We start from the raw sequence: 12,164 nt of genomic DNA, 5'->3' as shown, positions 1-12,164 counted from the left end.
ACTACTTCTTATGCCATCTGTCCAGATTATTTACCATTTTTCTATTTCTCTGCAGTGACCAGAATCATTTCTGCTGGATCTTATAGATCATTAAAGGTCTATGTGGCCAGTCATAAAACTCAGGAAACATGACAACATGTATCTCATCACAACAGTTTTCTTCACATATCATTCTTTTGTAACTCAGTACTTCACTTTCTTATCAGTAAAATCAGATTTTAAATATACATTAGAAGGAAAAAATACCAGATTGTTTCCTATTAACATCAGCTATCTTGGATGTTCAATCTTCATTTTGCTCCATCCTTTCACCTTGATTCAATTTATTAAAACAGGATACATTGGGGCTTAATCAACATCCTTAAACTTCCCACAAACATAATATAAATAAATTCCATGTAGTGAGGAAGAGAGGATTTTTAATAAGTATGTATTGAATTAATGATCTTTATTTAGATAGATGAATGACTAAAGTTATTGTTATATTCACGTAAATTCATCATGGCTAGGTAGTAAACTAGAAGACTTGTAAGAACATCGAATGAGGCCATGCACAAACCGAGGCTGGCCATGGGCTATGTAATTTCAAGGTCTTTTGTCTTCAACATCAAAATTCACTTTAGAGAACTTAAGTGATTTTCATGCGTGACTGAAAGTGGAAGGTGAATTTTCAAACTGCTCTTTCCATTCCCAACCAAAAAAAAAAAAAAAAAAGACACAAGAATATCTAAAAAGTTTCCAGGTCTCTGAGGTCTCTCACCCAATACAAGCCTAGAATCCAGATGAGTAAAGTGAGTGGGCGAGGGAAATCATTTGTAACAAAAACTCATTATTTACAGATGAGAAATTTATATTGTCAGCATAATATCTGTGAGGCTAATCAGAGCTGGAGAGTATATAAAAGCAGTGTGCCTTGATGCAGAAGTGCAGAGCTCAGGAAACAGAGCACATCAAAAGTTCCCAAAGAGGGCTTGCTCTCTCTTCACCTGCTCTGTTCCACAGCACACTACTGGAAGGTAAGATGATTATAAAATTGTAAAGCCTGTTTTGAGGACAGTTAAGTATTTTTAAAGGATAAAAGTATTATAAATTAAAATATTGTTCTTTCATCTTAGATTTTATTACTAATAGTACACAGAGAGGAACTGAGATGAAAAAGTTATATCAAATGAATTTACGTGTACTTTAATACAGCGAAGCCACAAAGCGAGTTGGAAAAATAATTCCATGCAAAAATATAAAATAGAAAAACAAAGATTCAAATCAATGCACTTGTTATAAGACTTAACTGTTATGAGAATTGTATTTTAAAATAATTGGTAATATTTTGAAGAATAAATATTTTTCTTGGATTTGATAGATGTGTATACTACTTTGAACAGAAGGCGCCTTTTAAAGTAAGCAGAAATGTGTCCATTAGGGAGGCTATAACAGAAATTGCTCTTTACCAATTAAAATCTCTGGTTTTCCAAAAGAGCAAAATCAATATCATCTTTCAAATATTCAAATTTCAGACATCTATCAAAAAATCAAAGTCCATGAAAGCAACTCTTCATAAATAAAACATAGCATACTTGGTGCGGAGAACAAGTATCTTCTATTTTGGAGTTTTCTTTGGATGGATCTGAGTGAAGCCCTAGATTAATAACTATTTACTGTGTATTAAGGAAAAATAGTAATAAAATCTAAAATAGCTACTCTCTGGAATAAAATTTTAGTTTGTCTTTTTAGATTAAGCTCCCAAAGACAAAAAACAAATTTACAAAGATCTTCAATGGAGTAAATGATTAAGTCGTATATTTTTCCATACATACTGAAGACCTATTAGATAAAATAAGCTAACCAGTTTAAAAAAGTATTTATGTGGACTACAATGCCAATATATTTGGGGATAGAATATATATCTTCTTTTTTAGATCTAAGATTAATCTTTCTGTAAGACTTCCTACTTATTATTGTTACTATATTTTCCTTTAAATTTAAGTGGAAATTTGTAGTTCTTACAAAACTGCAGCCTCTCTTTAAACCTAATGGGGAAAAATTAAGTGGAAATTATTTTCTTATTGAATAGGATTTTGATACTAAAATAACATAAATATTTACTTTCTCAGCCATTGTATTCAAACATTTGATTAACTCTATTCTTTTTTTTCACAATTTGGTAGACTTTCAAAAACAAATAAGTGAGATTTTTAAAGTCAGTTCTTTCTTCAGAAGAAGTCATTTATTGCTGGTAATATTATTAGATACAAAACTCTGACTTATTTATGTTGTTTATGGCTGTTCTTACTTCCATCAGCTCCTGAAGTGTCAGAATACCTCCTGCTCTAAGTCTACCTTAATGGAACATAATAGGAGATACTACAAAATGCTTAGGACTTTGGGTGAAATGAGTTATTTAAGAGTAAATTGACGGCTCTCAGTCTTTTACAAGAACTTTCCAACAGTGGTATAATTTTAAAAAGAAGTGCTTACTTAATATTTAAATATTCCTGAAAGCATGGATATAACAATTGAGAGTTATAATCAGAAGACACCAGCTAAATACATGGCAAGATTTCCAAAATCTGCCAACTGGTTAAACTGAAGCATAGCAAAATGTCAAATTGGTAATTTAAAGCTGATGAATGAAAAAGGGTAAATATGTAATTCCCATTATGTTCCTTTGTCTAAACATCCATTCAGTCTACAAAAAACCTTAATATTTCAAAAAAAGATGTTACTGCTGCAGGTATTCCAGTCTCTATGTTTTGGTGCCAGAGATAGATAGTAAATACAGCTAAGATGTTAAGGAAAAGATTGATAGTTTAAAATGATGGTATTTGTAAAATCCTTATTCCAAACCAAATGTCATTTGCTAAAAATACTTATTCAAATTATTTATGGATAAACACAATCAAACTTGAATTGAAATGCCCACTTCTCAAAGGAAACACTATTGGGTTTCAAAGTAGCAGAGATCCATAACAAATACTGGACTTGAGGCTCCCATTCAGAAAACAGAAGAGTTTGCTCTGTGGGGACGTTTTGTCCCACATTCATATTGGTCCCCATCCCCATCCACACTGCATCGTCATGTCCTTAACATACTATGGCACCTGCTTGTGACACAAGGACAAGCCATCAGGTGTACCCTATAACCAAGTCTATAGTGTCACCAGCAGTGAATTACATGTTCTCATCTAAGTCCAATTAGAAAACAACCTGGAGACTTCTATGACTTTAGAAGAAAGCTCTCATTTTCTTTTAGATAGTAATCTCTTAGATTTTTAGTTGTGATTGTTCAGGTTGCCAGAAGCATTAGTTCTTGTTGCAAATTACTTGTCTTTAAAATGATTTTTTCCCTTTAATTTAGAACAGGTCAAAGCACCCTAAAATACCTCAAATCTGTTGGCCGCTTTATAATTACAAAGTCTAGACCAAGTTACACTATTTAAAATATAAATGAATAATACATCTGAACCGACAGCTGGTATGCCAAGTTGTAGCCTGAGGCTGCTTTAAGATGGTTGAAATGCAGTATAATGTAAATGCTTGGAAGTGAAGGACTATTAATTGAAAGCCAGACTGATAGTGAGGGGGGTGGCATGATGGATAAGGTGCCATTCAGGCTAACCATATGTAGCGTATCATCTACAGTGGGTATTTGAAATGTTGATTGTGGACATTTTAATTTCCAGTCTGGAAATGAGCCTTCTAATTATTAAACAGAAGTGTCCCTACATTAATGAAAAAGCTTAATGGTGGAACACATCTTTTGTATCCTTTTCTTGCCTCCAAAAAAATCTAGGGAGAAAAATATAATCCACTCTTTAAAATTAAGCTGGAAATATAAACAGAATAAAACTGATAACACTGGCTTTTTCTTTCTACTTATGATATTTATCTAATGAAATCTAACTAATTTAGACTGACATGTTTAAAAAATGTTTGCTTGTCCCCCTCATGTTACCCCTACTCTGTGTTCTGACAGACAGCAGAAATGAAAAGCATTTACTTCGTGGCTGGATTGTTTGTAATGCTGGTACAAGGCAGCTGGCAACGTTCCCTTCAAGACACAGAGGAGAAATCCAGGTATTAAATTCATAGTCTTGAACTAACAAAGTGATATGGTTAAAATAAAGCCTGTGAAAACTATGATTAGTGAATAGGGTCTCAGTAAATGTTCTGCACAATGATCACATGTTTAAAGTATCCTTGTGATAAAAGCAGACTTTGTTGGAGTGTAGATCGGAGTATGTGTTTTTCATAACCAAAGGGGTGCGAGATGTTGAAAAACATGTTACATGGGAAATTATGGCTGTTTGAAATCTTCAGATGATCCTATCTATCAATTCATTACTCACACACTGCATAATAGATTATTTCAATTATTCACATGAACCATTTTCTCTTTTTTCTTCCTTTTAAAAATAACATTATTTCTTGCTAAATGTAAAAGCCATACATGTTCCTGACAGAAATTATAAAACATATGCAAAAAATGTTAAGAACTCGAAATTCCACTGTCCAAAGACAGTTATGCAAAGTAAAAAAATTTGGTATATTACTTTCCTGTGTTTTATGTAAATTGTACATAAATGTCTCTTGGCTCATTATACGGCTTTGTATCATTCTTAATATATTAACATTGTTTGATGATAAAATTTTATTATATTATTTAAAAATATGTTAAATATATGGTATTTAATAGCTGCATACTATTTCATCTCATAAACATACAATATATTTATTTAACTATGTCTTCTGGATGCTTAAGAGGTCTTCACATTTCTTCCACAAAGAATGTTGCAAACAACATTTTATATACACAGTTTCCCTACATTTCTTACTATTTTTTGCACATAGGTTTCTAGTTGTAGAAATATTGTGTCAAGGGTCTGAATGAGTTTAAACTTTGTATAATATCTGGCCAACTTGCTTTCCAGAAAGTTCATACACATGCACACTCTCATCAGCAGTATAGAATCATAATACCCTCCTCAGTATTCAATCTTCGCTAATTTCATAGGTAAAAATAGTATCTCATTTCTAAGTATTAATTACATTGACTATTTTCCCATGTATTTACCATGCCAACCAACTGTTGATTGCTGGCATATGGATTATTCATAATACAGTTTCAAATTAGCAAGTGTCCTTTTTCTTGCCTTTCTTTGAACTTTTAATTGTCTTCCTTCCACTATTAGCCACCATATAACTAGATAATTGTGCTGTTTTCATATTAATATAGGCAAAACAAAATTGGGAACATAAATCTACTGCCCAAAGAAATGATTTGGGATTCTTCACTCTTCTAAAATATTCAAATCACTAGTCTCTTCTGTCACTATTAGCATAATCATGAGTAGATTAATTAGCAGAAAAATATTTATTTAATCTTATTTCAGAAAAAAAGAAGCCAGTTGAGAAACATGTTACTAGAATTCAGAATAATAGTGTATGCAACTATACTAAAACAATGGGATTCTCATGACAAGCAAAGGAAGATCTGTCTAAACTACCTACTGAAATACTCTGGATGCCTGCCTTGTTGTTTTGTTTTGTTGTTGTTGTTGTTGTTGTTGTTGTTGTTTTGAGACAGAGTCCTGCTCGCACTGTCGCCCAAGCTGTAGTGCAGTGGCACGATGTCGGCTCACTGCAATCTCTGCCTCCTGGGTTCAAGCAATTCTCCTGCCTCAGCCTCCCGAGTAGCTGGGCCTTATTGTTTTATGTGGTCTTGTATTTTGTAGTGAAGATGCTTCTCAAGTGAGTCTACTCTTGAAGAGAGATTTACGTTGTACCCATGACTGTTCTTCACAGATCATTCTCAGCTTCCCAGACAGGCCCGCTTAGTGATCCTGATCAGATGAATGAGGACAAGCGCCACTCACAGGGCACATTCACCAGCGACTACAGCAAGTATCTGGACTCCAGGCGTGCCCAAGATTTTGTGCAGTGGCTGATGAATACCAAGAGAAACAGGTAGGAGTCTAAACCTGGTCCAAAACTTGCACATAAATGTATTAAATAGGTCTAAAATTTCTCTTGACATTATTAAGTTCTTATGTTCATCAGATAGTGCCCATAAGTTCTTATAATTTTGAAGATTTTCAGGGTTGGGGATGCTCTCCTTTGTATTATGCCTCTGAATGTCTTGACCCGCACCCCTCTAAACCACTTACTCAATCTCTAGTGTAACATAGACTTTAAATTATTTTCCCAATGGTAGTCCTAGCGATATTTACTTGCTTACTCATTTCCCTTAAAGTGAAAATTTACTTTTGTGGACCTACGAGGTTACCAATCTAATTTTTACCGAAAGATCGAGCAAATATAACATTCTCTTGTGGGGTTCAAACCCAACATTAAAATTATCCCCTAGCCAAGGGTAAGGAATGGAAACAGATGCATTCCTTTTCTTGTAGAATAAAATCCAAGACATGCATTTAAAATTACAGCCTAGCTGCACAGCATAGAGAGAGAAGGCAGCAAATAAGAACACAAGCCTATCGTGAGGCATACATTTTAATGTTGGATTTTCTTTGACGAGTGTTGGGTTTTTTGCTGCATCTAGGCTACTGGAGGAAATTAACCGCAAGGGTTTCACAGAGATGGTGGAATTTCACAATTTTTTTGGAGGGTGGCCCACAAGGGGAAGGGAGTTATGCATAGAAAGTAGCTGACGATATCTAAAAATCAGGAAAAGGACATAGATTTGTCTGGATAGAATGGAGAAGAGAGAGAGCAAGAGTAAGAAACGGGGGGAGGAAAAGAGAGAGACAGAGATAGAGAGAAGGAGCAAGCAGGAGGAATAGGAGAAATAGAGTTGCCAACCAAAGGTTCCTGAAGTAAAGGGTACAAGCACAGGAAGATGGCTATCACGGTCAAAGCAGACAACGGGAGAGGTCCCTGTTAAGGACTATAGTGAAAAGTGAGAAATCACAAATTTATAAAAATGAAAACAACTGTCCTCATTTTCTAGAATGGGAATGCCACAACTTGGTAAACTGATGTAAAGCAATCCTCACACTCAGGCAGTGTTGGCTATGCATTTAAGATGAGGTGATACGGGGTAATATGTGCCAGGAACACTGACAGCAGCTGACGGCTCACCTCCACGGCGCTCTGCATACCCTTGATGTTGATATGGGGTCATCTTCTTTGCTCTCCTTGTTACTAGCAGATCACACATTTTCTTTAATTCATTATCATGTGGTCCTTTTGGACCAATTCAAGATGGTCCTTTGCTTTCCCTCAAATCAATTAACTAATGCTGACCCCATATTATACTAATAACAAACAGCTGCCTTGCTTGCAAGTAACATAGCACAATGCATAGCCTGTATCCATTGAGACTAAAGTCAAAGGTAAGGCAGTTTTAATAACCAATGGCATACATAAGCCGGGGATTGCAGATGGATATGCTGGGAAGGGAAGGGGAGCTTTAGCCCACTGATTGTTATTTGCCCTCTTCCACCAGTCTTCAATCCAGAACATTAACGTAGCTTCACGACAAATCCGCTAGCAAACTTCATCTCCTAAACTCCCTAACCCCATCTACATAGAATCCTGAACCCAAAGTTGCCACTGCTTATAGGTGAGAACCATATTGCCAAAGAGACAGATCTTCAATTTAACTTTCACATTTCTTTCAGGAATAACATTGCCAAACGTCACGATGAATTTGAGAGACATGCTGAAGGGACCTTTACCAGTGATGTAAGTTCTTATTTGGAAGGCCAAGCTGCCAAGGAATTCATTGCTTGGCTGGTGAAAGGCCGAGGAAGGCGAGAGTAAGTCTGTACATTCTTATTTGACATTTTTTGCCTTGATGCAGAAAATTTAAGACTACAGTTATCTATATATGGAGTTGAATTATAGAAGCAATTAGTATAGTCTTGCAAAGTAAGGAAATAACTTCTATTGATGAGAAACAGAATACAAAAGTCAAGTCCGTTTTGTTTTGGGTAGTATTAATAATAGAGCCAAAGAGGTTACATTTTTAACCCCCTTATAGTTGCATTATAATGAGGTATTAAATATTTAGCCAAACCAGGCCACCTCTGAGAGTAAAAGGGGTGTTTTTAATAACTACACTGAAACAAGTTTAAACTAGGACTGTTTACTGAGGAACAGTGCTGAAAACTTCAAATATTTCAAGAAAACATGTAATATTTCAAGCTTAACTTTAAATATTTACATGTGTGATCAACATATATTTATGTGTTGATAAATATTCAGATAAAAATGTGATGAAGACTGAAAGTGACCGAACATAAGACATTGATAAAATGATACTCAAAGTACAGATAGGTAAAGGCATCCACATATTTAACTACATATCTAATTCCGTATGGGGTTGTCAGATAGATATTTGTTAAATAATCAAAGTTGAAAATGCATCCAAGACCATTAATTGCTTGCTTGGATCTTAAAACAACCAAACGGACTCCTAAACCTTCTCATTTTCTCCTGATTTATTTTATTGGCATTTGAAATATGAGAGACAGAGAATTTATGTTCAACTCTGATTTTTAAATTTGATTTAAAACAAGCTTACTGAAACTTAAAGAGATCTCAAGATGAAAGGGAACTAGCATAATAGTTGTTTTTTTAAAACATTAACAATCAAACTTGTAAAACCAATGGTAAAATAATTTCTTACTTTTGATGATATTTTGTAGTGTTTTAAAGGGATACCAAAAATTCTACAATGGTAAACCAGTGAAAGAAAATCTAAAACCGACGAAGCTTTAACCCCTTATTGCATTTTGCAAGGCTGTTCCAACAATCTCTGGTTTTGTAGGATATGATACATTTTGTTAAATTATAGACAAATTAATAATCTCAATAATAGTTTCTGTATTATCAATATACTAAAATTTTTGAAACAACCTAGAAGATTGAAAAGGGCATGAAATTATGCAGGTTTGGTATTAGATCTTAGCTCTGCTACTTTCTCTTTCCGGCAATCACCAGTTCACAAGGGTTTTCATCAGGTGTTTGATAACATGCCCTCTATAAACATAATCCTTTACTGTTTCCTCAAGACACTTGTGCATGTTATCCGTGGTAGAAAATCTGTGATAGTTTATTTAAAATGTCTAATCAAATTTAACCCTTATTTTAACCCTTATTTTAACCCTTATTTTCTTAGTTTCCCAGAGGAGGTCGCTATTGTTGAAGAACTTGGCCGCAGACATGCTGATGGTTCTTTCTCTGATGAGATGAACACGATCCTTGATAATCTTGCTACCAGGGACTTTATAAACTGGTTGATTCAGACCAAAATCACTGACAGGTGACTGCTTTTTAGTTACTTCTGAAAACCATCAAGCTTTCACAAATGCTGACTGTCATACTGCTACAAATTGTTCTCCATGTAGGGGAAAAGTCTGTACTATCTCATTATATAAGAAATAATCATGCATGTTTAAGTCCTGTAAGAGTACATCATTATGTTTGTTTTGTATCATTATAGTTTTTATCCATTTATTCATTTATTCCAGAAACATTTACTGTCTATTAGAATCAAGAAGCTAGAAACACAGATAGAAAGGAAACATTGGAAATGTTACATCATTCACATATTGTCACATTAAAAATTGCTATGTATGCTGAAATTTTAGCACAGAGGTAAAATGAAGTATATACAATATTACATACTTTATAAGAGGAGTAGTAAAAACTGGAAACCAGAAATACTTATCTTGATGAATTTTGATTTTGTAAAATAATTATTCATAAATCTTTAATTGCTTTGATGGGCAGAATTTAGGATAAATAATCTTTAAATTAAAATATTTTAAGAGTCCGTAGGACAGAGGGATTTATAGACAAAGGGATTAATAAGCAACTTAATCATTGAAATATTTTCTGGATAAGTTAACTATATCATCTTATTATAATTATGTTAAATAATTTCCTTTTTTTTAATCTCTAGGAAATAAACTATTCAAGATCACCTTCACAATATCACCTGCTAACCACTTGGGATGTTTGAAATATTAAGTCCTGTAAATTTAAGAGATGTATTCTAAGGCCATATTGCTTTGCATGCCAATAAATAAATTTTCTTCCAGTGTTGTGTAGCCAAAAATTATAAATGGAATAAGCTTTTGTCAACATATTGCTAAGATATCAGCTTTAAAATATAAAAGTGCTAGATTCTGTTTTCTTCTTATTTTGGATAAAGTACCCCAACCCATTTACCTTTAGCAATGAAATTATTTTTCTATGATATAATTTGTAAATGTAAATTATTCCAATCATGACATATTTGAATTATACTAATAGGAGAAGAGAAGAACTGATAGCCACATTGGTGAAACTGGAAAGATAACTTTCTTTTTGAAACCTTTGTCTTAAAAATAATCAGCTTTCAATGTATCCAAGCAAGACACAATGAAATAAAATTTTCAAATTTCTTTATCATTGTCTGTTTTCTCTTTATTTCCCCCCTTTTTCATGTCTCACTCCTTCCATGCACCCCTGCTTGCTAAGCTGAAGTCCACAAGTCAAATCTGGTGCACAGACATGATGACTTCATGCTTCAAATGACTGCACAGAACTTTTAACATTTTGAGCCAACATTGAAAAACCAGGGTCTTTCATATAAAACTATTGATTTTTAGCATCTCTTGAAAAAGTCAGCCATCAGGCAATATCAGACCCAAAAGGCAAGTCTATCCTGTAGCTAAGTAGCAGCTGCCTCCAACTAAAGGATCAGGTGTTCCCGGCTCATGTAGTGCCCCAGCACACACCCATGCATGCTCACACACCCCACCTACATAATGCAGGCAGACAGCAAGGAACTTACCTCTGGCCCACTTTACTTGCAGACCAAACCTACAGGCATTTGAGTTTTCCCATCATGCCTTTTACCCTGTTATCTTTGTCCTGCAATGGCCAATATCTTGGGACGGTCTGATGGTGATTGCCAAGCCTGAGACATTTCTTTGCTATATTCAGCATTGCCAACTCTCTATCTCTATCTCTATAGCGCTCCCATAGGGTAGACATACCCACCAGTAAGATTCTAACATTAGCAAATTACTTATATACTTTGATCAGCAGTAGCGAATTTGAACTAATACCTGTAATAATCACTTTCACTTGTTTACCGAGTGATGAGCTTTTCCTGAAATGGATAGATATCTTAAGACCACAATTGTCTAACTAAGGCTACTGCTAACTATAGGATTTTGAGCAGGTCAAATATGCTTTCTGGAACTAAGTTCCTCATGTGAAAATATAAAGTTAAAATTGTCCAATCACCATCATTTCTTAAAGAAGTCTTTGATTATAACTGTATTTTTGTGATAATGAGATTTCAGTAAAAATAGCGGCCTGAAGTATTCATCCTAAAATGGTTGTCACGGGGCAGCTCAAGGCAGAGTGACCAATGTAAGTATCAAAATTATGTCTGTCAGCTTCTCCAGAACCAAAACCATCATATCTTCCTCCAAAATATCTCAGTGACGGAGGCTCACAGGCCCCACAAGTATATTCTCACAGGAGGGTTTTTGTTTGTTCATTTTCTTAGTTTTTTAATGCAGAAGATGGCTATGTTGATCGTTAAAGTATTCAACTGGTAAGATCAAAGCACAATACTTTTCACAGTTCTCACTGAAGGAGTTCAAGGTAACTTTCAGATGTTCACTATGTTTTCTTTTGTGCAGTGTTGCCTTTACCACCCCTACAGCAATTATCCACAGGTGGCCTAAAATGTCCTATTTATAACTAAAATTTGATAGGGTAACAATATATACCTCCGTGTGCATGCATGCATGGGGCAGGGGCGGGGTGTGTGTGTGTTTTCAGGAAACCAAAGTCAAAACCTTGAGAACATCTCAGAACATACACAGTGAAGCACCAGCACTCAGAAATCCAGGGTGCAGTCATACAAAGGAGAGAAAGTAGTCCACTAAGAAAACTGGCACATAGCAGAGGTAAATGGAAGGGAGAAGCATAAGACAGTGGATGTGAATCAAGCTCAGAAGAGTACCAAAGGTCAAAAACAGAACTAGATAAATCTATCCTGAGGTTCAAGATGCAAACAAAGAGATGTCATTGAGAAAGGAAGTGAGTGAGGATTCATTCAAGTGTAGAAATTAAGTAGACTATCTCAGTTAGGTGTTGTGTTTGACTGTGTGTAATATAAACCCCACCACAAAGACTAA

At 34.7% G+C, this 12,164-nt stretch overlaps 1 protein-coding gene across 1 annotated transcript; it reads left to right on the top strand.

The window, feature by feature from the left end:
- Window positions 1-769: 769 nt before the first annotated feature.
- Window positions 770-10,413, top strand: GCG (glucagon). The gene is made up of 6 exons (XM_032286556.1): window positions 770-1,016; window positions 3,974-4,074; window positions 5,803-5,964; window positions 7,638-7,775; window positions 9,140-9,283; window positions 9,926-10,413. Exons 2-6 carry the CDS (start codon window positions 3,983-3,985, stop codon window positions 9,930-9,932), a joined length of 543 nt encoding a protein of 180 aa, XP_032142447.1. The 5' UTR covers window positions 770-1,016; window positions 3,974-3,982; the 3' UTR covers window positions 9,933-10,413.
- The last annotated feature ends 1,751 nt before the right edge of the window (window positions 10,414-12,164 follow it).

Source organism: Sapajus apella, unplaced genomic scaffold, assembly GCF_009761245.1.
Source record: "Sapajus apella isolate SASKATOON/1434 unplaced genomic scaffold, GSC_monkey_1.0 scaffold18, whole genome shotgun sequence".
NCBI classification, from domain to species: Eukaryota; Metazoa; Chordata; class Mammalia; order Primates; family Cebidae; genus Sapajus; species Sapajus apella.
The sequence above is the reverse complement of the archived record's forward strand: the minus strand, read 5'-3'. Positions and strand labels throughout refer to the sequence as shown.

What these genes read in the sequence shown, in the direction of transcription:
- GCG (XM_032286556.1), top strand. Translation starts at nt 3,983, where the DNA reads ATGAAAAGCATTTACTTCGTGGCTGGATTGTTTGTAATGCTGGTACAA. An exon ending in ATGAATACCAAGAGAAACAG is followed by an intron (nt 5,965 to 7,637) that starts GTAGGAGTCTAA and finishes CATTTCTTTCAG; the next exon opens with GAATAACATTGCCAAACGTC. An exon ending in AAAGGCCGAGGAAGGCGAGA is followed by an intron (nt 7,776 to 9,139) that starts GTAAGTCTGTAC and finishes TTATTTTCTTAG; the next exon opens with TTTCCCAGAGGAGGTCGCTA.